The sequence below is a fragment of the Pelodiscus sinensis genome, chromosome 5 (assembly GCF_052426305.1).
Source record: "Pelodiscus sinensis isolate ZL-2025 chromosome 5, ASM5242630v1, whole genome shotgun sequence".
Classification (NCBI taxonomy): Eukaryota; Metazoa; Chordata; order Testudines; family Trionychidae; genus Pelodiscus; species Pelodiscus sinensis.
Genome location: NC_143056.1, coordinates 131021315 through 131045064, shown reverse-complemented (window position 1 = coordinate 131045064; position 23750 = coordinate 131021315). Strand labels below are relative to the sequence as shown.

The 23750-nt window shown below is 59.0% G+C and overlaps 2 protein-coding genes across 3 annotated transcripts; both read left to right on the top strand.

Annotated features, from left to right (window-relative positions):
* Positions 1–1926: 1926 nt before the first annotated feature.
* LOC102463670 (uncharacterized) lies at positions 1927–12353 on the top strand. Its single transcript, XM_089778980.1, has 4 exons — positions 1927–2160; positions 4754–4905; positions 5806–7071; positions 11414–12353. Exons 2-4 carry the CDS (start codon positions 4767–4769, stop codon positions 12121–12123), a joined length of 2115 nt encoding a protein of 704 aa, XP_089635106.1. The 5' UTR covers positions 1927–2160; positions 4754–4766; the 3' UTR covers positions 12124–12353.
* Positions 12354–15546: 3193 nt separating this feature from the next.
* Positions 15547–23727, top strand: RUSF1 (RUS family member 1). Of its 2 annotated transcripts, XM_075929058.2 has the most exons (15): positions 15547–15637; positions 16935–17098; positions 17522–17599; positions 17868–17982; positions 19995–20040; positions 20141–20173; positions 20686–20791; positions 21409–21510; positions 21667–21737; positions 21907–22091; positions 22370–22427; positions 22613–22683; positions 22836–22994; positions 23105–23182; positions 23446–23727. In XM_075929058.2, exons 2-15 carry the CDS (start codon positions 16949–16951, stop codon positions 23538–23540), a joined length of 1347 nt encoding a protein of 448 aa, XP_075785173.2. In that variant the 5' UTR covers positions 15547–15637; positions 16935–16948; the 3' UTR covers positions 23541–23727. The 2 variants fall into 2 exon arrangements, with proteins under 2 accessions (XP_075785173.2, XP_089635074.1); XM_089778948.1 differs by lacking the exon at positions 21409–21510.
* The last annotated feature ends 23 nt before the right edge of the window (positions 23728–23750 follow it).

Sequence of the window (23750 nt, the reverse complement as noted above, 5' to 3'; positions counted from 1 at the left end):
GGAAAATCTGTGCCCCACTGTATTTTTCCCAGCCTCTGTCTGTGTAGGTGAAGTCCCCCATCACCACTAAGGTTTGGTCTATTTAGACCCCTATCAGTGCACCTGTGTCCATCAGGGATGTGATGAGTCCACACCTCTCAGCAACGCACTTACAACCTAATCCCTCGTGCAGACCGCCCTGTGTTGGCTGGAGAGCTGCCAGTACTCACTGCTTTTTGGGTCTTCATTCAAGTGCTACAGCAGTGCAGCTACACCCATGCAGCATTTCAAGTACGGGTTTGCCCTGTGGCAGTGGTCACCAACCAGTCGATCGGGATCTACTGGTTGATCTTGGCGCCTCTGACAGGTGAACTTGACTGGTTTGGCCAAGAGGCTGCCAAGTGCCTGCACTTCGGCTGTTCCTGCCCCCACTGCTGTGCAACTCCTGCCCTTTGCCTTCAAGCTGTTCCCCTCTCTCACCCTGTATCCTGTCTCCACAGAATGGAGGGGGAGCACGACGGGTTGGGATGGAGGAAATTTTCTGGCTGCTTTTGAGAGTGGTGCAGGGCAAGGGCAGCAGTGAGCCTGCCTTAGCCCCAAGCCACCTGTGGTAAGCAGCGTCCAGCTGGGGCCTGAATCCCTGAACCGGTCATGTACCCCCTCCTGCACCCCAAGCCCCTGCCCTAGCTCTGAGGCCCCCTAGATCCAGACTCCCTTGCAGAGCCTGTACCCTGAACCACCTCCTGCACCCAACCCCAGGCTCAGCTCAGAGCCCTTCTCATACACCAAATTCCTTAGCCCAAGATCAAAGCCTGTGCCCCAACTCTCTGCCCCTGCCTGGTGAAGGGGAGGGAGGGAGCAGGGGCAGGGCTTTGGAGAAGGGGCACAAGGCCCCAAGGAGGTGGGGCAAAAATATCTGAGTTTGAGAGAGATCCTGGATTGCACTTTGAAAGGTTGGAGGCCACTACCCTACCACTTGTGCTGGGTGGGGGGTGATTTCATTTTTTTTCTCAAAAAGACTCATTCATCTCTTTGTTCTGGTGGCCTCCTATAGACTCCTACCATGCCCTCACCTTCATCTTTACTCCTTTAATCCGATCGCAGAGATTTTCAGGTCTAAGGCAGCTTTGGTGTACAAGACACCCCCTCCCTTCTCCCCACTGCCTGCCCTTCCTGAACAAGCTGTGCTTGCCTTGACCAATATTTTAGTCCTGTGAATTGTCCCGCCACCTCACTGTGGTGTCTGTCATGGCCTGTGTGTGATTATTCACGAATATTTCCAGTTCTTCCTATTTATCCCCCCTCCCAGCATTAGTAGTCAGACACCCAGGAGCCCTGGCTCCCAGCCCCCCTATTTCCAACCCAGGACCCCCCACTCCTCTCCCAGATGCGGGGAGCCCTTTAGCCACATACATGCTTGAAACTTTGCTCCTAGTTTCCAGCTGGTCTCTGCTGTTCCATGAACCCCCAGCAGCTACGGCTGAAAAGTTCAGGACCGACCCAGTTTTCAGCACCCCTCGCAGGGCCCACAAGCCCGCGGATATCCGCTAGATCCGGGCGGGTGTCCGCATCCCTGGGGGTCCACGGGGGTATCCGCGGCTCAGTTTTGCGGATACAACTTTTCTCTCCACGCAGGACTCTCCGCAAGCGGCGCCTCGGGCGGGCAGCGGGAGCTGCGGTGGGGAGCGCCCAGCACCCGTGGGGTGCGCCCAGCACCCGTGGGGTGCGCGCACCCCCTCCAGAGCCCCCAGCCTTGTTCCTGCTGCGTGGCACAGAGCCCCCTAGCCCCGCACCACTCCCACCCGGGCCAGCGACCCTGCTGAGCGCTGCAGCTGGCGGGGCGCAGGGCTGCGCTTCCCCCGCGTGGAGCCCCCACACGCGTGGGGCGATTCCTAGCGGAGATCAGGAAGCGGAGCGAGGAGGGGACGGAATAAGGCAGGGACCTTCCTGTTCCCAGCGAGCCCCCCCCGGTTGGCGGGCGAGCCTGGCAGCGGGGAGCGCGCACACAAAGAGCCCGCTGCCCGCCCTGCCTGGGGCCGGCTCCCCGGCTGCAGCCCCGGCCGCGGCAGGGGGCATCGCGCCGGGCGGGCGCTGCGCGGGGGGCGCAGAGGAGGCGCAGCGAGAGGCGGCTCCCGGGGAGGGAGAAGCGCAGGAAATCGCCGCCTGGAGGAAGCGGCCGCGGTGAGGAGGGGACCGGAGCCCAAGGGGGGCTCTGGGGGCGGAGACCCCCCAAAGCGGCTCCGGGATGCTAAGCCCAGGGAGAAGCTGAAAGGAGCCGGGGAGCTCACCCCAGACGCCGGGGTCCCCGCTCCCACGGGAAAGTTTCCCAGGAGCTGGGTTTAAATATCTCCCCGCGGTGTTTAATGTCTGGTGCAGACACGGACCCCAGCAGTCCGGTGTGGGGGGCTGGATAGTGAATTGTCTCCTCCGTCCTCCTGGTTCTCCGGGCAGGCACCAGCGATTTCTGTGTGGGTGGTGTTAGCCTCCCTCCAATGGGTTGCGTGTGTTTTGGGGGTGCGGTCAGAGGGTTGAGAGAAGTGCAGGAGTTGGAAGGGGCAGTGCAAGGACTTTGCCATTTTGCTGCCGTCGTTAGGTTTCAGAGTGAACGGCCCCTTGAGACGAGTGGAGGCAATTCCTGCATTTCAGGGCAAGTCTTCGCACCAGCATCAAGGCTACCTAAGTGACTGGACATACAGCCACGGCAGCAACTGAATCGGTTTGTGTCCACACTGCTCAACTTGTGTTGGAGATGCACATGCTCACCAGGCATGATTTGGGGGTGGTTTCTGAGAAGCAGCAACAGTCAATTTAAGTAATTCAGTGTCTCCATGTTGCCCTGACTGCATCGACTTCAGCGCTGCGCCTCTTGCAGGGGTGGAGTGATGAAGTCCATACGGTGGGCAAGTTACATCTGGGAGCTACATTCTACTGTAGATGCTTATGGAGCTGTGTCCTGTGGACCAGGCCTTAGAGGGATGGGGTCAGGGTCTCTGCTGACTCAGGCAGATGTTGGGTCAAGGTCTCCAAATTCCCTGTGCACCTGTGACAGCTAGAAACATTTTTTCCCCTTAGTGAAAACTGAGGTTCTGCGGCTAATTGTGCATTCTGGACACTTAACACACATCTCTGGTTTCATCCTATTCTGTGCCTAGCCTAGCTCAGTTCAGAACTGAAAATCTTTAACACAGAACATAAGAACGGCCAGACTCGGTCAGACCAACGGTCCATTCAGCCCCGTATCCTGTTTGGGGACAGTGGCCAAAACCAGATGCCCCAGAGGGAGGGAACACAACAGGGAATCCTCATGCGATCCCTCCCCTATGACCCACCTCCAGACAAACAGAGGCTAAGGACACCATCCCTACCCATCCTGGCTAATAGCCACTGATGGACCTAACCTCCATGAATCTTTTTTTAACCCTGTTCTAGCCTTCACCGCATCCTCTGGCAAGGAGTTCCATAGGTTGACTGTGCTCTGAGTGATGAAAAACTTCCTTTTGTTTGTTTAAAACCTGCTGCCCATTAATTTCAGTTGGTGACCCTTAGTTCCCATATTGTGGGAATAAGTAAATAACCTCTCCTTATTCATTTTTTCCACATCAGTCATGATTTTATAGACCTCTACCATATCCCCCCTCAGTCTCCTCTTTTCTAAGATGAAAAGTCCCAGTCTTTTTAATCTCTCTTCATATGGGAGCTGTTCCAAACCCCTCATCATTTTGTTGCTCTTTTTTTAACCTTTTCCAATACCAGTATATCTTTTTTGAAATGAGGCGAACACCTCTGTACGCAGTATTCAAGATGTGGATGTACCATGGCTTTATATAGAGTCAATAAGGTATTTTCTGTCTTATTCTCTATCCCTTTTTTAATGACCCCTAACATTCTATTTGCTTTTTTGACTGTCGCTGCACATTGAGTGGATGTTTCCAGAGAACTATCCACAATGACTCCAAGATCTCTCTCTTGAGTAGTTGTAGTTAAATTAGTCCCCATCATATTGCATGTATGGCTGGGATTATGTTTTCCGATGTGCATTACTTTACATTTATCAACATTATATTTCATTTGCCATTTTGTTGCCCAATCGCTTAGTTTGGTGAGATCTTTGTGAAGCTCTTCACACTCTGCTTTGGTCTTAACTATCTTGAGCCGTTTGGTATCATCTGCAAATTTTGCCACCTCACTGTTTACCCCTTTCTCTAGATCATTGATAAATAAGTTGAATAGGATGGGTCCCAGGATAGACCCTTGGGGGACCCCACTAGTTACCTCTCTCCACTGGGAAAACAGACAACTCATTGAGACCAACAGCTACTTTCTAGGGCTAGATAATGCCTGGAGCAGGGTTCCCTGTAAGCTAGGCCCTTGTGCAGCCGCTCAGGAGAAATTCCAATGCCGCCCAGCTGATTAGCAGAGCGCCCATAGCTAAGTTTTGAGTTTCTATAGGTGGTGCACATTTGCATATGCCTTGGTGCACATACAAATTTTATTCTGCACACAGATGGAAAAAGATTAGAGGGGACATTGGCCCAGCACAGCTGTAGGAGTGTTCTGTATGAGGCATGAGGCATGTGGCAGTGGGAGCAGCGGGGAATAAAGCATCGTCCTGTGGCTGTAAATTATCCCAATGCCAGCTGGAGGGTATTAAGTGATGGAGCCAAGATTAGATCCCATTGTAAGCTCTTGGTCAAGGGTCCCCCCGGAAGTGGGGTGCTAACAGTGGATAACACCTGCATGAGAAGGGGAAACCTAACAGTCTGTTTGAATTCAGCGACTCGTTCCACATGACTGGGATCATTCCTGGCCTTGCACCAGCTTTCCCTGACCCGGCAGCGATTTCCCCCATGGAGCGAGGGGAAGAGCCCAGGGTCCCGGATCTCCAAGACTCTGAGGGAAGGGACATCCCCAGAGGCACCTCCACAGGTGAGGAATATGAAGGAAAAATCTCGAGTCCCAGCAAAGCTACTAGGAGTCCCCTCCCCCCAGCCCCCTCCCCCAGTTCTGTTTTCCACTCCCCCTTCCCCATCCCTGTGGGACCCCATCCACAGCCTTGAGCAATACACCCAGCGAGGGGAGGGGGGGAGATTTTGGCTCCGTCTTCTGCAGGGCCAGATGCATCCCCCAGTGCACAGCACTGGCTCTTCCTGCTCCCCCCATGCCAGCTGGGGAACCGCAAGGGCCACTGAGGAGTCCAACCTCTCCCCAAGCAATGCCCTCCCTCCCCCCCCCAATTCTGTTTCCATAGCGATGGGATGGGGAGATGTGGAAAGGGCTACACCCCCAACAGGTGGGGTAGGGACCTGTAAGGCCTCATCTCTATGGTTCTTGGTGTGCGGGGGCAGGGCGATGTAGGCTCTAGGTTTGGTCTCTGTGATTATGGGGGGGGTGACTTACCGTGGTGCCTTGGAGTAGAGCCAGCTGCACCCTAATTCCACAGGCTGGCATCTCTCTGGGCATAACTGGGATCTGCCTGGCCCGAGGGAGGGTCTCTTTGCTGCAGCTCCACCGGGCCCATCTCCCAACACACAAGGGCAGGGCCAGAGAGGAGACACACCCTGCGAGGAGGGGATCTGTGGGGGGTAGCATCACCTTTCACAGATCCAACAGCTACTGGGCATGGGGGTCTCCCATCCAGGGGCCAAACAGACCAGCCTCTGCTTAGCAGGGGAGATCAGACCAGCTCCCCCTGGGAGTTGGCAGGGCAGTAGTCATGGGCCCCGTGGCAGCTGGGCCATGGCCTCTCCTCTCCCGTCTCGTGATGAGTTGGGGGGATTCCGTGCCGGCCTATGAGGAATGAGCCTGTCTGGACACCCTGTCTCCCAGCAGACGCCAGGGCAGAGGAGACGCCCCAGTGGGAAGGCCCAGCGGGAGCCGAGCCGCGCGGGAGCTCCAAGGACGCAGCGGGCCAGCCCGACTGGGAGTCGGTGTGCGAGAGCCCCCTGCAGGAGATGCTGGTGCGCCAGCGCGCCCACCTGGGCGAGAAGCCCTACAAGTGCCCCGAGTGCGGGAAGAGTTTCCACCAGAGCTCCCATCTCATCCGGCACCAGCGCATCCACACGGGCGAGCGGCCCTACCCGTGCGCCGAGTGCGGCAAGGCCTTCTCGCAGAGCTCCCTGCTCACCCGCCACCAGCGCACCCACACCGGGGAGAAGCCCTACAAATGCCCCGACTGCGGGAAGAGCTTCAGCCGCGGCTCCAACCTCAGCCAGCACCGGCGCATCCACACCGGGGAGCGGCCCTACCAGTGCGCCGAGTGCGGCAAGCGCTTCACGCTCAGCTCCCACCTGATCCGCCACCAGCGCACCCACACGGGTGAGCGGCCCTACACGTGCGGCGAGTGCGGCAAGACCTTTGCCGAGAGCTCCCACCTGCGCCAGCACCGCCGCACCCACCGGGGCGAGCCGCCCTACAAGTGCCCCGACTGCGGGCGCGCCTTCGCCCTGAGCCTGGACTTCGTGCAGCACGTGCGGGAGCACACGGAGCGCCGCCCCTACCGCTGCGGGGCCTGCGGGCGCTGCTTCCCCCTCAGCTCGGCCCTCCTGCAGCACCGCAAGAGCCACCACCGCCCCCCGGCCGCCCCCAAGGCCCACCCCTGTGGGGTGTGCGGGAAGGTGTTTGGCAAGAGCTCGCACCTGGTGACCCACCGGCGGGTGCACACGGGCGAGAAGCCCTTCGCCTGTGCCGAGTGCGGGCGCGGCTTCAGCCAGAGCGCCGACCTGGCCAAGCACCGGCGCACCCACACCGGTGAGCGGCCCTACCGCTGCCCCGAGTGCGGCAAGGCCTTCAGCGTCTCCTCCACCCTGGTCAAGCACCAGCGCAGCCACAAGGGCGAGCGGCCCTACCCCTGCCCCGAGTGCGGCAAGCGCTTCAGCCAGAGCTCCAACCTCATGCAGCACCAGCGCGGCCACCGCGGGCACCGGCCCTACCGCTGCACCCAGTGCGGCAAGGCCTTCGCCCAGAGCTCGGCCCTGCTGCAGCACCACCGCACCCACACCGGCGAGAAGCCCTTCGCCTGCCTGCAGTGCGGCAAGGCCTTCAGCCTCAGCTCCAACCTGCGCCAGCACCGCCGCACCCACCGCCAGGACACCGGCCCGGCCTGGGGCGTGGCGGGTGGAGCCAGCCCGCTGCTGCACATCCAGAAATACCTCGGCTGAGCCCCGTGAGGGCGGAGGTGGCCGTGAGCCAGGACTCCTGGGTTCTTTGGGAGTTGAAGCCAGGGGAGTGGAGGAGCAGGGCCGGGAGCCAGGACTCCTGGGCTCTACCCCTGGCTCTGGGTTTTGTGCTTGTGGGTGAGTCTTTCCCCCCGTCTCTGCCTCCTCTGGGGGAAGGGAACGAGGCTGCTGCCCGTCCTTTGGGGGGGGTGGCGCTTTGGGATCGAGGGCTGAAATGCGCTGGCACGGCGGCCGGTGATGAGCAGGCTCGTCCCAATTGGATCGGAGCAGCAGGAGCGGGGCGGGGGGCCGAGGGATGGTGTAGGATGCATGTGGCGGGTGGGGCAGGAGGAAAATGGGAAGGGGGAGGGGGCATGAGCCGGGGCGGAGACGCAGCAGAAGCGGTTGGGGAGGACGCTGGAGCAGGAGGAAGGATCTGAGTCCCCGGCGCACTGGAGCCAGGGGCAAAGTGCCCCAGCGTGGGGGCCTCTCTCGCTCCCCCACTCGGCAGGGCTCATTAACTAGGGACGTAAAGATCGGTCAAAACAGTTACCCGGTTAAGCAGCTGAAATGACATCGTTTAACTGGGTAACCGTGGATGGGCCGGTGCAGGGCAGCTGGGGTTGGTGTCCAATCGGGCCTGGGGTCCTGCTGGGTCTGGGGAGAGGACTGCTCCAGGCCAGCCTGCCCACTGCGGGTGAAGCCAGGGCCACACCAGCATGTCTGCCTGCCTGCTAGGGCTGCTCTGGCTGGGGTTCCGCCCGCCACATGGCCCCACCTGCCGCCCCAATACAGCCAGGGTCCCGCCAGCTGGCCCAACACAGCCGGAGCTGCTCTGGCCTGGCATGGCTGGCCATCCACTGGGGTTTGGGGAAGGTCGGTTAACGGGTTATCCCATAAGCCTAACGCTTCCAGGGTAACCGGTCAAACTTTTGCATCCCCGTCAACATCCTGTTTCCTAATGTCGGTGGCCGTCCTGGAGGGACCATCCCTTCCGTCTCCAGAATCTTGCTGCCTTTGCACCCCACTCTCTGCGCCTTCCCGCTCACAAGGACCAGGGGGTTCGGGAGCTGGGGGAGGGCGGCGTGAGAGTCTGCTGCGTTCCAGAGAGGCTGCTCCCTGAGAGGCTGGACAAATGGACACATCCAGACGGGGGCAGCTTGGCTCCACTCCAGCGCGGGGCTACAGGAGCCCAGTGACACCTGGGGAATGTCCCCTCCTGAGCCTGGGCCCGGCAGAGTAGGTTCCCAGAAATCTGTCTGGCCCCAGCCCAAAGTCCGTTCCTGGATCCTGCTCCCCTGCTGGATTTGTGAGCGGTTGGGTTTCTTGTTGTGTTAGCGAGTTGTATCTGTAGGAAATAAACTCCCGTCCCTTTTGATTTGCCTCCCCTGTGTCTGTGCTGTGACCCCCACCATGGGGAACTGAATGGCCCTGCCCTGGATGTGTCATTGTGCCAGCAGGGAAGCTCAGAAGCTACTTGGGCTTCCAGCAGGGTTCCCTGTAAGGTGCACTCCTGCATGGGCGCACACCAAAAATTTCAGTCCTACCCATCCCTTCCGGAGAGCCACAGCTGCGGCCCCGGATTCTCCCGGGGTGGGGCCACGTGACAGATGGCTGCCTTGCTCAGGAGCAGTTGGGCAGCCACTATACAGCCAGTGTGGCAGCTGCCGGAGTTGAAGCCTGGACCGTGGTACTTAAAATAGCACCGCGGCACCAGCTCCAGTCCCAGCACATGGGGCAGCTGCCCACTATGCAGCCCTGCCCCTGGGAACAGCTGGGGCCACGGCTGCATGGGAACTGGAGGGGCCAGGACCACGGAACTAAAAATAGCTACGCTGCCCAGCTCGAGTCCCGGCACACGGAGGCGCTGTTTCTGACATGGACCCGTTTCTGAAGGTCCAGCGTGACTGTGACTGTCAGTGCTAGGCAGGAATTGGGGGCCCTAAGCAGGAATATTTTGTCTCCCCCAATACTAAAACAAGTGAATAAGGGCCCCCCATGCTGCTCAGGATCCTAAGAAGTTGCTTAGTTTGCTGATTCCTAGCACCAGCTCTGTCCTACATTGTCATTCTCCCCAACTCATAGAGATGGCTATTGACAGGGCTAGCGTGTGTGGTAAAGGTGGTCACTAGCCATATTTCCATGGCCAGGCTGGCAGAGAAAACTATGTGGTTATTAGACTCTTGGAAGACTCACTATAGAGACCCTGCCCCAGAGTTTCTCCCAGGTGGCCTCCAGCCACAGAGAACGCTAGTGCCTGGGTGTAGTGATGGATGGAGTAGACCAATGCAGGCAGCTACTCTTGCTACAATTCTATGACTTCAGGGTAGCTGTGGGGGGCACAGGGCTGTATGGCCAGGGAGCCCTTGGGGGTAGGAGGTGGGGAGCGGTTGGACCTGGGGAGAAGTGTGTGGGCAGAACAGGGGTGAAAGTAACTAATTTATTCCAGGTACTGTTGTAATTGCACCCCCCAGGGGTACACAGGGCAGAGGGTTGGGGGGGTGCTCAAGGCAGGGGAGATGTGGAGGGGTGCAGGAGTCAGGGCCGGGACTTGGGGTGTGTGGGTGTGGGGTGCTCAGGGCAGGGAGCATGGGGGCTCAGGGCAGGGGGTGTGGGGGTTTGCAGGAGTCCGGGCAGGGGGCTGAGGGTGTAGGATGAAGTGCAGGGTGGGGGGGCTTAGAGCTGTTTTCCTTTAAGCCCCAGCTCCCGGAGGTGTCAGGCTTCATTCTTACAGAAAAAGGACGTTTCTAGCCCTTGTGGCCGTGGGAAAAGGCTTCCAAATGCCACCCGAGTGCAGCCTAAAGGCTCACAAAGCAGAGGGCAAAGAACAAGACGGACTCTCAGTTCTGCAGAACCTCATGGTGTTTTAAGGCCAATCCTGTGATTGGCGGTGAGCCTGACTTGTGACTGTGGAGCACGAGGGGCTGCCACCCTGCTGGTGGCTCTGGTCTGCCTCCGGCTGAGGGAGAGCAGGGCGCTTCCCCACCCTGGCTATGCTTCAAACCCCCCCCCCCAACGAAAGCGCCCTCGTGCCTTAGGAGTGGGTGTGACAGCCCCCAATCAGGGGCAGCCCCCCCTTGGGGAAAGGCCCCGTGTCCCACTTTCCCCCTCCCAGAGCCAGCCAGGCCCCTGCCCCGCAGCCAGATTGGGACTGGTGCCAGCTAGAGAGGGAGGGCCGGTGCCAGGTCACCCAGGCCCCTGCCCTGGGGCTGGACAGAGGCAGTGACCCCGATGTTCCCATTTCTGCCTGCTGGAGCGCCCTGCGCCTGCCAGGCCCCGCCCCCTCTATGAATATGCAAAAGGAGGCGGGGTGAGACATCTCCAAGCTGCCCATGGTGCATTGCACAGGGAACTGCATTTCCCAGCGTGCCTTGCAGAGGGGACAGCCCTCAAAAGGGGAGGGGGCAGGCTCCCAGCCCCTTGGTTCCTGCCCAGAGCGGCAGGTGCTGAGCGGGGCCCTCGGGGCTCCGCAGGGATCGCGCGGTTCCCGGGCGCAGCGGCGCCGCGCGGTTCCCGGGCGCAGGGCCGAGGCAGCGCTGCAGGGACGTGCCCTGCAGGAGAGTGTCCAGGCGCTGCGCTCCCGGGTGAGGCGCCGCTGCCCCGCGGGCACCAGGAGACCTGGGGGCTTTGAGGGACCCCGGGCAGCTTCGGCCCCTCCCCGCTCACATCAGCCCTGCTGCCTCGGCACAGGCACTGTCACCCCCCCGGGGCGTCCCCCGCAGACAGCGGGGCCGGGATGTTCCCCGCCCCGGGGCGAGCTCACCCAGCCCCGCCTCGCTCCTGCCCCCAGCAGGATCCCCCGCATGGAGCGGGGGGAAGAGCCGCGGGCTCCGGCTCTCCAGGGCTCCGCGGTGGGGGGGGGGGTGTCCCCAGAGGCGCCCCGGCAGGTGAGGAGCGAGCGAGCCCGGCCGGGAGCGAAGGGGAAAGCTGGGTCCCGGCACAGCCCCCCCGCCCCAGCCTCGCTCACTGTCATCCCCGGCCGCAGGTCCCTGTCCCCACAGCTAAGATCACTCCTGGCTCCTGCGGCAGGAGCCCTCTCCTGCCCCAGCCGGGCCGGGGGGCAGCCCTGGCCCCTCCTCTCCCCCAGGGAAGGGTTTGGGGGGATTCGCTTCCTGCCCATCAGCTTTTCTGCTCAGTCACCCCCGCCTCCGCCATTGTCTCTGTCCCAGCAGGTGCCAGGATGGAGGAGACTCCCCAGCAGGCAGGGCCTGTGGGAGCAGAGCCACGTGGGACCGCCCAGTGCCAGGAGCAGGGGCAGAGTCAGGGTGGGCTGGGCCGGCCCTACCAGTGCCCCGAGTGCGGGAAGAGCTTTGCCCGCAGCACCCTCCTCATCCGGCACCAGCGCATCCACACGGGCGAGAAGCCCTACAAGTGCGGGGAGTGCGGCAAGAGCTTCTACCAGAGCTCCAACCTGGCCCAGCACTGGCGCACCCACACCGAGGAGAAACCCTACAGCTGCCCGGACTGCGGGCGCGGCTTCCGCCACAACGCCCACCTGGCCCAGCACCGGCGCACCCACACCGGCGAGCGCCCCTTCCCCTGCGCCCAGTGCGGCAAGGCCTTCAGCCAGCGCTCCAACCTGCTGCAGCACCGGCGCACCCACACGGGCGAGCGCCCCTTCGTCTGTACCCACTGCGGGAAGGGCTTCGGCGACAGCTCCAACCTGCTGCAGCACCTGCGCACCCACACGCCCGAGAGGCCCTACCAGTGCCCCGAGTGCGGGCGCGGCTTCCGCCACGGCAAGCACCTGACCCAGCACCGCTCCCTGCACACGGGTCAGAAAACCCACTGCTGCCCTGACTGTGGGAAGGGCTTCAACTGGCGTTCGCACCTGGCCCAGCACCGGCGCGTCCACACGGGGGAGCGGCCCTACCCCTGCCCCCAGTGCGGGAAGGCCTTCACCCAGAGATCCAACCTGTTGCAACACCAGGCCCTCCATCGCTCTGCCCAGGGCCTGGCGGAGCAGCTGCAGATGAGCCATGTGGCTTAGGGATGGCTGGGGTCAGAGGAGAGAGACCCACCGCTCAGCATGGGAAGCCTGGGGTTAGAGGGCCTTCTCTCTTAGACACCTAGGACTTCCTCACAGCATGGACACCCCAATTGGGTCGTGCTCGGATGTACTGCCAGGGAATAGGGTTGGTGGATTGAACAGGCTCTCAGAGGGGAGGTAATTTGCTGGAGAGGAGAACCGGGACTTTAGTAATAAAGGGTGTACAGTAAGAGTGAGTCCCTGTGTGTGTGCAGCACTGCCCCCTGCTGGAAGGAAGTGGGTGTATGCAGCACTGCCCTCTGCAGGAGGGAATTGGTGGTGTTTGTGCAGCACTGCCCCCTGCAGGAGGGAATTGGTGGTGTGTGCAGCACTGCCCCCTGCTGGAGGGAATTGGGCATGTGTGTGCCACCCTAATGATGGGCAATCACTCACTGCTGAGTATGAGCCTCTTCCATGGGAGTTGTGGCCCCTCAGGTGGCTGACAAGGTTGATCCTCGAACTACAAGCTCTATTACAGTGAGGACAGATGTTTCCAGGGACAGCAGAAGGCTGCTCACCATGACTGGAAACCAGTCTCCCCTTCCTCCTGCACCTCTTCTCCTCAGCTCGCCAGTGGGCAAAGTCAAATGCAGGGGTGCATTGTGTAGGACTTGTCTCCATTGTGAGCGATCCTCAGCAAGTGTCTCCCAAGTGTCAACATCAGTGTTGCACTTCTTCAAGTTATCCTTTAGCAAGTCCTTATAACGTCTCCATTGTCCTCCCACGTTATGGTACCTTTCCTCCCGCTGGAAAAACAGGACGGCTGTGTCTAGACTGGCAAGTTTTTCCGCAAAAGCAGCTGCTTTTGTGGAAAAACTTGCCAGCTGTCTACACTGGCCGCTTGAATTTCCGCAAGAACACTGACTTCTTACTGTCTGAAATCAGTGCTTCTTGCGGAAATACTATGCTGCTCCCGTTCAGGCAAAAGTCCCTTTTGCGCAAAGATTTTGTGCAAAAGGGCCAGTGTAGACAGCTCAGATTTGTTTTCCGCAAAAAAGCTCCGATGGCGAAAATGGCGATTGGGGCTTTTTTGTGCAAAATCGCGTCTAGATTGGCACGGACGCTTTTCCGCAAAAAGTGCTTTGAAGAAAAGCATCCATGCTACTCTAGACGCTCTTTTCCGCAAATGCTTTTAACAGAAAACTTTTCCATTAAAAGCATTTGCGGAAAATCATGCCAGTCTAGATGTAGCCAACCTGTTTTGGGAGGCGATGGGCTGGCAGCCGAACAACATGACCCAGCCCTGTGACGTTGCTGCCAGATGATCATTGCCTTGGTGCTGGTGGTCTTTGCCTGTCCCAGGACACTGGTGTTTGTGCGCCTGTCTTCCCATTTGATCTTCAAGATCTTGCGGAGGCAGCGTTACTGCTCAAGGACTTACAAGTGAGGTCTGTAGGTTGTCCAGGTTTCAGACTCATACAATAGTACAGTGATCCCCAACGTGGTGCCCGTGGGTGCCATGGCACCCGCCAGGGCATTTATGTGTGCCCGCCGAGTGATCAGGGCCAGCCCTGCCCTGGGCACATGGCGCATGTGCAGCCCCACCCGGGGGGGCGCAGCAGCCCCAAAAGGTTGGGGACCACACAAGGGTGCACAGTAAGAGTGTGTATGTGTGCATGCAGCACTGCCCCCTGCTGGAGGGAGTTGGGGCTGTGTGTGGATCCCTGCTATCCCCTAGTGGACTAGATGAGCCCAGATACCTGTGTGATTCTGTATCCAAGTGGCGATACCAGACACCTCCCCCACCCAAGTCCCTCCTCGCTCTTTCACCGTCAACCCCCTTGAAATCCAGAGGGCAAGAAAAACAGTGTTTGTCCTAGAGTGGAAACACAAGCACCAAGGAAGGACAAAGTCCAGGTGCTGGCGAGGTAGACAGTAGAGCACCTTGTGGCACAGCCCTCCCCAAGCCAGGGCTAGCCCCCTGCAGTCCCAACACCTGTTCCTTGCTCCAGTTGGCTAGAGTCAGTCCCCATCCCCTTCCCACAGCCAGGGATTGAACCCAGTACACCCAGCCCAGCTCTGTTACAGGGGCCTATGGCCAGGCATGACTCTTCCTGAGGCTATTCTTATACAGCCTTGTATTTCCCTATCTCATATATATCTTCCTAGCCCCCAACCCTTTGTACCCCGGATCTCACTCCATTCCCATACATGCCCTTCCAGACAGGTTTGTGGCCCAGCCCCATCTAGAGTTGCCAACTTTCTACTCACACAAAACTGAACATCCCGGCTCCACCTTCCCAGAGACCCCACCATTACTGACTCCATCCCCTTCCCTTCCTTCCTTGCTCTTCCCCACCCTCACTTTTGCCAGGCTGGGGTGGGGCAGGCTCCAGCTGGGGAGGGTGGGGCCAAGGATAAGGGGATGGGGTGCAAGCTGAGAATGGGGGATGCATGGTGTGCAGGCTCTAGGAAGGAGTTAGGGTGCAAGATGGGACTCCAGACTGGGGCTCCCAAGAAGCAGCTGCCAGGTCCCTGCAGCCTCTAGGCCAGGAGTGGGCAAACTTTTTGGCCTGAGGGCCACACTGGGTACAGAAATTTAAGGAAGACCAGGTAGGGAAGGGTGGGGTAGAGTTGTGTCTCCAAACAGCCAGGTGCGGTCAGAACATGGCGTCTTTATGGGGCAGCTTCCCTCCCGATAGCAGTGGGGAGAAACGTGGGTGTGAGCTCCTGAAATGCACACAGCGCAGCCCTCCTGAAACACACCCACACTGCAGCCATGTGTGAGCCCCACTAATGCTCATTGTAATGCACAGTCTCTTGAAACTCACCGCAATGCCTGAGCTCCAGTATTGCACGTGTAACACAGACAGGGCTTCTGAAACACACACGTGGGTGCTCACAAGTTGCAGTGTGTAACACACCCACATATGCAGCTCTCCTGAAGCACAAATGTACCTTGAACAGCCTGGGGCTTGATCCCCTGTAACATCCCACAGCCTTGTAACAAAGGCACCACAGAGCTCAACCCATCTCTTAACTGGCACACTCTCCTGTGTGTCCCATGGGCCACGACACTCCCTGGACAAAGGCAGCTCCAAGACACCACTTTCTATACGGGTAAAAACAAGGTGAACATACCGGGCGCCTGGCAGCCCGCGCCCCACCAGGGACCCAGCAGGCTGAGAGGTTGGTGCCAGAATCCAGCTCTGCACCCCCAACCCATGAGCCCTGCAGCTGGGGACCTCCATCTAGGGTTACATCCCTGTCCCCCCTAGGGAAAAGCTACCCCCCCCATAATGCCCCATGCGGGGGGGGGGAGGGGAAGAGGGGGAACCCTACGCCCCACAATGCCTTACGCGGGGAAAAAACTACATCCCCCATAATGCCCCATGCGGGGGGGAAGGGGGAGGGAACCCTACGCCCCACAATGCCTTGCGCGGGAAAAAACTACATCCCCCATAATGCCCCGCGCGGGGGAGCGGGGGCTAGAACACTGCACTGCCACGAGTTCCTTGTGCCCCGCCAGCCCCAGGTAGGTGCGGGAAGCTGGGCCCGGGGTGTGTCCCGGACGCGGGGGAGGGGCGCTTCCCGGGCCTCTCCCCCATCTGCCAACGTGTCCCGCGCCGGGCTTGCGGGGCGCTCGGAGTGGGGCGGGGGAGGGACAGTGTAACTCAGCAACTCTGCACCCCCATGTCACCGCAGCTGTGTGTGTAGCAGCTACACCGGGTGTCACAGTCACACGCACAGCACGTGTCACAATGTAACACATATGCACCCACAGCTGGTGACTCGGTGTAACGCCCACACATGTGCACGCAGGGAGCATGTAACACGCACACGTGCAGCCAGCTTGTAGGGCACACACGTACTGCCATGCGTAGGCACAGAGAAAGGAACAGCGTCACATGCCTTCATGCAGAGCAATGTGACTCAGAGCATGTAACACAAGTGTACCCTGCACACACAAGTGTATAATGCACATAGTGCAATGGACACGCACAGAGCATGTAATAATGCACCTGTTGCACATGTACAGAGCAGCAGTGTAATGTACATGTGCACTTGCACGCACTTGTACGCTCATGTGCATTGTCACATGCACGTGCGTAAAATGTATAGCACACACCACACACTTGCACAGAGTAGCATACAGACAGACTGCACACTGTTTGTGCATATGCACTACTGCAAACATGGTGTGTAACACAAGCATCCTGCAGGCAGATTACGCATGCACACAGGCTAAGATGCCCACAGCATTTCACGCACTGACAGCCCACTCGCACGGAGTGTCACACTGAGCATGTGCAGTGTCTGCATTACACTGGGTGTTTATGGTGTGTATAATGTGTGTGTGCACTAGTACAGTCAGGCTAAGTCTACACTGGCAGGTTCCTGCACAAGAACATCCAGTGCAAGGGTTCTTGTGCAAGAACTCTTGTGCAAGAGCATGTCCACACTACAGTGTGCTTTTGCACAAGAGCATCCATGGCAGTGTGGACACTCTCTTGCACAAAAAAGCTCTGATGGCCATTTTAGCCATAGGGCTTTCTTGCTCAAGAAACCCCTGCCGTGCAAGAGCTCCTGTGCAAGAGGGCTTACACTTGTTAGAAAAGAGCATAGCTCTTGCACAAGAAGCCCTGTCCTCCAACGCCGTACTGTAAAACTTCTTGCGCAAGAACGAGCGGGCAGTGTGGACGCTCTGCAGGTTCTTGTGCAAGAACCGACATTCTTGCACAAGAACCCGCCAGTGTAGACATAGCCCCAGTGTGTTGTGTTCTTGTCCTGTGCCCGTGGACTCCTCCCTCTCTCTAACCCCTCTCCCCTAGATCCGACGCCGGCCATGCCCAGCCTGGGGTTGCAGCCGCTCTGCACAGAGCAATACGGTTCCCGCAGTGCCCGGTGCTACCTGCCCTCTCCCGACGGGCACCTCAGCTGTGTGGGGGATGATCCCGGGCATGTGGGGTGGCGCTCGCTTCGGGAGATCTTCATGGTGAGATGAGCAGTGGAGGGTCCAAAGGCAGTTAGCCCTGGGGGGGAGGGTCCGAGAGAAAAGACAGGGAGTTGTGGGGAGGCAGAAAGTCTGATGGGTAATTCAGAGGTGGGCAGGGGAGGAGGGGCTCAGAAGTAAGAAAGGTAAATTGGCAGGGGGGGGGACCCGGATTGGGAAGGCAACTCAGCCAGGCTGCATCTGAGTGGGGAGAGGGTCAGAGATTAGGAAGGCAAACTGAGGAGGATAATGGGGAGATGTGGGGAAGGGAGATTTGGAGGCATTTACGGGGGGTGGTGGAACGTTTTGGAGGGTGGAGCGTGTAGTGGACTGAGTGGAGATGTCAGGGTGGGATGTGTGGTCTCTGATTCCTCGGAGGAAGGTCCCTGTTCTGCTCACCCTTGCACCCCCTATTCTCTGCTGCAGTCCGTGTTTCTGCCTCAGGGGTACCCCGAGAGTGTGAGCCAGGACTACCTGTCCTACCAGATCTGGGACACTGTGCAGGTGAGGTGGTGAAGGGGAGGTGAGGGAACCCAGCCCCAGACCTGAGGACTTGGGGGGCTTCTGCTGCTTAGCAGTAGGTTTTGGGGGCTCAGAGTGCGGTGAGGTATGGCCAAATCCCCCTCTTTATAGTCTTGGGTGGAGGAGGACTGGCTGAGGGCAGAAGGGTGTGATGGGGGTAATGGGCACTCAGAAGCCAGGAGTTGGGAAAGGTTGGTACCTGCATCTCCAGGGGCTGCCCTATAGTAACAGCCTCCCCTGTTCCCCCCAGGCCTTTGCCAGCAGCATCACAGGGGCACTGGCCACACAGGCCGTGCTGAAGGGGGTGGGCGTGGGGGACCAGACCTCAACTGTTGCTGCAGCCACGGTCACCTGGATACTCAAAGGTGAGAGACAACCCGCGGAATCACCCTGACTGATCCTGCTCCTGGGGACACCTACTCCATAAATCCCTGCCCCCAATCCCATCATCTGGGACAGGTTAAAAAGATGATGTGGTTTAGCGGGGAAGTCAAGGCAGCTATCAAAAACGAAAAAATCACATGTAATGAATGGGAGGAAAGGGAACATCCGAACAGTGATTAGAAATCAGAAGCCTGATAAAGACAGCCGTGTGGACGTAACATACTTAGGTTTCTGTGAGGTTTTTCACATGGTGCTGCATGGCATCTTCATTAAAAGCCTAAGAATGATTTACAAACAGGTCTCAAAATGTGCCTGTGAACAGGGAGTCACTATCCTGTGGGCGAGTTACTAGCGGGGTCCTGCGGGGATCAGTTTCTGCCTTTTTTGTTGTTGAACATTTGTTTAAAAGACATGCTGGAAAACACACAATCATCACGGATAAGACAGACAGTCTGGGGAGTGGGAAATAGTGAAGAGGACTGGTCACCGACACAGAGCGATCTGCGCAGCTAGGCTCAGGTAAACAATATGTGATTTGACATGCCTAAATACATAGCGGCTGTGTCTACATTGGCATGCTGCCTGTCTACACTGGCGGGGAGTTCTTGCACAAGAACACTGACGTTCTGATGTATGAAATCAGGGCTTTTTGCACAAGAACTATGATGCTCCCGCTCAGGGATAAGCCCTCTTGCACAACTGTTCTTGCGCAAGAGGCCAGTGTAGACAGGCAACGTTAATTTCTTGCGCAAGAAAGCCCGATGGCTAAAATGGCCATCGGAGCTTTCTTGCGCAAGAAAGTGTCTACACTTGCATAGATGCTTTTGCGCAAAAGCACATCTCTTGCGCAAAGGCACGTGCCAGTGTAGATACTCTCTTGAGCAAATACTTTAACGCAAAAACTCTTGCGTTAAAAGTATTTGCGCAAAATCTTGCCAATGTAGATGTAGCCAGTAGGTATAGGAACGAAGAACAGGGAAGACAGGACTGTGGGGGAAAAAAGGGAGGTCCTGTGAACAATCAGCTGAAGAAGAAATGCCAGTGTAGTGCGATCCTGGGATACAGAAACAGGCATCTTGAGTCGGAGCAGAGAGGTGATTTTACCTCGGTATTTATCGTTGGTGCGTCTGCTGCTGGAACCCTGTGTCCAGTGCCGGATCCTGCAGTTCCTGAAGGAGGTTGTCACATTGGAGAGGGATCAGAGAAGAGCCGCGAGGAGGATTAAAGGACGAGAAAACCTGCCGTGTAGTGATAGACTCCAGGAACTCGATTTATTTAGCTTAACAAAGAGAAGGCGAAGGGGATGACTTGACAGTCTGTAAGTGCCTCTATGGGGAACAGAGATTCAGTCGTGGGCTCTTCAGTGGGGCAGAGCAAGGTCTAACCGGCTCCACTGTCTGCAGTTTGAAGGAGACTGGAACAGGGATTTCCCGACACCCCCCTTGGGGGTGTATACCCCCCTGAATTTCCCCAACACCCTCCCAGTTTTGTGAACTATGGTGCCATACAGCTCACCTTCACCGTCATGGTGTCACCCCTCACCGGCCCTGACACTCCCCCCTTTCTAAATTCGAACACCCCTCCTAATTTCAATTCCCGGGGAGGCTACCGGACTGGAAATAAAGGTGGCTATTTCACAGCGCCCGTTATAAACCACTGGGACAATTTCCTGCGGGTCATGGGGGATTCTCTGTCACTGACAACTTTTCAGTCACGTTTCAATGCTTCCCTACAAGCTCTGCTCTAGGAATGACTCTGGGGCAGACCTCTGGTGCGTGTGGGACGAGATGATCCCTTCTGGCCTGGGAATCAAATCCATCCCGGCTTGGGACTCCCCCATACCTGCATGCCTGCATGCTGGCCTGCAGCATCCCCCACTCGCTCCCACTAACTCCAGTACTGCCCCCCAGACTTCCCTGAACCCCCCCATTCACCCCCCTCGACCTGCCATTTCCCTGGCCCCCCCGACACCCCTTCTCTGTCTCCGCTGCAGATGGGACGGGGATGCTTGGCCGGATCCTGTTTGCCTGGATGAAAGGGTGAGTTGAACGCCCCGTGGAGGAGGAAGTTTCGGGGTCACCAGGGCTGGCGGGGCTGTCTCATGGTCACCCTTGTGACCCCTTCTCTCCCTTCCCCCAGGAGCAAACTGGACTGTGACGCCAAGCAGTGGAGGTGAGTGAGGAAAGGCCCCGCCCCCCCTTTCCCCTTGACATCCCTGCCCCCAATTCCTCGTCCCCGGGTGCCCGACACCCCTCTCCCTGAGCTGCCCTTCAACTGCCCTTGGCTGGTCCCCGCTTGCTGATCTTTGACCCCTGCACCTTACATGTGTTGGCCTTGCTCTCTGCACGTGAGAGGATGATCCTCCCGTGCGAGTCTTTCAGGTGACCCTCGCGCTCTGACCTCCCACTGGGCCTTTATCCGCCCAGCCCCCCTTGTGTGATCGTCCCCTTTTACCACCCGCTGGGCAGCGCTTGCTTTGGCACTGCATCGCGTGTGCCCTTTGCCCCCCATCGTGTGACCCATGGCATTTCTGGGGTGCTGCTTGACCTTTGACCTCAACCCCTGGGTGACCGTCACGCTTTGATCCTCATGGTGCAATTCTCAACCTTGGACCTCCCCCACAGAGACACACCTGACCCCTAATGCTGCCACGCCCCCCCCCCCCTTCCCCTTGGGCCCCGCAGGCTCTTCGCAGATGGGCTCAATGACCTGGCCATCTTCATGGAGATCTTGGCCCCTGCCTTCCCAGCATGCTTCACTCTCATCGTCTGCACCAGCGGCTTCTTCAAGGTAGCGGGGAGGGGCTGGGATGCTGGTGGGGGCGTGAAAGGGTTCAGTGTGTCGGGAAGGAGACGGATGCAAGGGGTTGAGGGGCTGGTGGGTTCTTGGTGAAGAGCTGGCATGCGGGGCTGGCACTGGGGATTGGGGCATTGGTGTGGGGAGGGCTGGCAGGGGGTTGGCCCTGGGGCCACGGTCAGCATCAGCCGCCTGGACAGCAGAAGTTTAATTTCACATCAGGTTTTTGACCTTTGGCGGCATTCTCAGTCTGAGCAAAACGTGGCTGTTCTGAGTCTCCGGGAAGGAAAATTCCACAAAACTTTGGAGACATTTTGCTTCAGTGTCACCTCTTTGCACAGCGGAGGCCGGCTCCTGAGGCCCTGAGAGCGTCCCATGGCAACAGATGCCAAAGCAAAATCACAAGAGTCTAAACAAAAATGCTTCTCTCATTGAAAAATCGGGACGTTGTGGGAACATATTTGCCCCCTTCCCCCCCCCCCCGGATGAAATTCTGCTGAAACCGCCCTGATTTCACGGGAACCGCCCGTTCCCTTGGGATATGGCTCTGTCTTACGTTGCTACCAGCGACACTCGTTGGCATGAACCCCTCTCCTCTCTCTCCGCCCCAGTGCATCGTAGGAGTGGCCGGAGGTGCCACCCGGGCAGCCCTCACCATGCACCAGGCCCGGCGGGACAACATGGCGGACGTCTCGGCCAAGGACGGGAGCCAGGTGGGATCCTACCTGGGCGGGGAGAGCCAATGTCAAGGGGCACCCATAGTCCAGGGACAGGGGCACAGGTGCCCCCAAAGTGCAGCAGGGCAGTGATGCCCCTGGAGGATACCTTGCTACTGCAGACGCCTTCACTGACTCCTCTCCTCCCCCCAGGAGACGCTGGTGAATCTAGCCGGCCTGCTCGTTAGCCTCCTCCTCATCCCCCTTGTCACCGACAGGCTCCAGTGAGTGCCCCAAGCCCCCGGGGAAGTGTTTGGGGGGTGGGGGATTGCACAGACGTTGGGGGGGAATTATGGGCGGTGGGAGGCAGCCGGGATTGTAGGGCGCAGTAATGGGGGACTGAGGGACCCTGCCACAGTCTCTGACCCTGCCCCTGCGCTCCCCCCCCTCCAGGCTCACCTACGCCCTCTATGGGCTGTTCACAGCTCTACACCTCTACGCCAACTACCGGGCCGTGCGGGCCGTCTGCATGGAGACGCTCAACCGGGCCCGGCTGCGCCTTGCCCTGCACCACTACCTGTGCCAGGGCTGGGTCCCCACGCCCGCCCAGGCCAATCCTCGGGAACCCCTGCTGCCAGGTGAGCTGGGGCAGGGGGAGGAGGAGAACGCCAGCATGGGTAGAGACAGACCAGTTCTGAGACGGGGAAGGCCCCATGTCCCCACCCCGCCCCAAGGCAGCCAGTTACCCCTCCCTGGGGTCAGATTGGAGCCAGCTTCCCCCATGTCCCATTCTCTGCCCCTCTGAGCCAGCCAGTGCCTCACCCCTGAGTCAGTGCCCCATAGAGGGGAAAGATCTGTGGCCCATCCCCACCCCCGGCACCCAACTGACCAGACTCTTTGCTCCCCACTTCTGCAGGATTCCAGCAGCATCTTGGGATAACTCTGGGGGTCTCACTCCCCGTGCTGGTGTCCAGGTGAGTAACGGAGGTTAACTTGCCTCTCACAGGTCCCTAGGAAGACCCCTCGGCACCCTCCCGTAGCTGTTCCTGCTCATAGAAACCGATCTTCTCCGGGTAACATCTTGTGGCAGGGAGTTCCAGAGGCTAAACAAAGTCCATGTCTCCTCTCTGAGTATCCTTTCCCTCTGTCTATCCCCCAGCGTAGCTGAGTTCCAGCAGGCCTGCCAGGGCAACACGAGGAACTATCTAATCGCTCTGAACCGAAAAGCTGGTGAGCAGGGTCTGGGAGGGAGAAGGGGGACCCGGGTGTCCAGCACAGCAGCCATGGGGGGCAGAGAGGGGAAGGGAAAGGGGACCCGGGTGTGCAGGATGGCAGTGCAGTGAGGCGGTGTGGGACACCCTTCTGTGCCCTCCTCCCCACAGGCACCGTGGCTGTGGGGCTGCGCTATGGGTCGAGCAGCGTGGATGCCATCGAGGCCTGCGCCCACGCCTTGCTGCTGGAGGCCCTGCTGTGCCAGGCTCTGCCCCCGGGCGCCCTGGAGGGAGAATTGCTGCAGAAGCTGCAAAGGCAGCTGCATGGAGGTGAGGGGCGGGGCAGGGGGGTGACCAGACGCCCCTTGTGCCTACTCCCATGGGGCGGGGAGAGGTAGGGGGGCCAGTGGTTTCCCAGCCGGCTCTGTTCTGTCTTGCAGCCCCTGATGGGGAGGTCTGGGCGGTGCTAACAGGAACTCGCCAGCTGCTGGACAGGCTCTTCCCCCCGTTCCTAGCAGGTAAGTGTGCACTCAGCCCTCAAGGACCCCTAGTGCCCATGCACTGGGGAGCGCCTCCCCCCCCCCGCTGGGGAACGTCCCACCTCCTGCACTGAGCCCCACCCCCATAAAATGGCCCTGGGGAGCGCCCCCCCCCCCCCGCTGGGGAACGTCCCACCTCCTGCACTGAGCCCCACCCCCATAAAATGGCCCTGGGGAGAGCGCCCCCTGCTGGGGAAACTCACCCCCCCTCCCATGGCCCTGGGTTGGTCTGTCTCTTGCAGGGCTGGTTGCGGCAGGCTGGGTCACGGATCGGAACCTGCTCGGAGCGGAGGAGTGGCGTCTGGATTGGACTCCAAAGGACAAGAAAGACCTGTAGCCCTGCCCCCGGCCCGGCCCCACCATCGGTACCGACCCCAACGAGACCAAAACATCCTGTGCCTTAGCGGGCGCACCCCAGGGAGCTACCTGGGACCAGATTCAGTCCAGCTCCATGTGGGACCAGAGTTACAGACACCACCCTGCTCCCCTGTACTACTTGGAAATAAAGTTCTTATATATATATATACATGGACTAAGGGCTTTTCCC

Excerpts from the sequence above, each read along its gene's own strand:
- LOC102463670 (XM_089778980.1), top strand. The coding sequence starts at position 4,767 with ATGACTGGGATCATTCCTGGCCTTGCACCAGCTTTCCCTGACCCGGCA. Across the intron at positions 4,906-5,805 it reads CCCCAGAGGCACCTCCACAG|CAGACGCCAGGGCAGAGGAG; the intron begins GTGAGGAATATG and ends CCTGTCTCCCAG. Across the intron at positions 7,072-11,413 it reads CACCCACCGCCAGGACACCG|CCTACCAGTGCCCCGAGTGC; the intron begins GCCCGGCCTGGG and ends GGCTGGGCCGGC.
- RUSF1 (XM_075929058.2), top strand. The coding sequence starts at position 16,949 with ATGCCCAGCCTGGGGTTGCAGCCGCTCTGCACAGAGCAATACGGTTCC. Across the intron at positions 20,174-20,685 it reads TGTGACGCCAAGCAGTGGAG|GCTCTTCGCAGATGGGCTCA; the intron begins GTGAGTGAGGAA and ends TGGGCCCCGCAG. Across the intron at positions 21,511-21,666 it reads CGGCCAAGGACGGGAGCCAG|GAGACGCTGGTGAATCTAGC; the intron begins GTGGGATCCTAC and ends TCCTCCCCCCAG.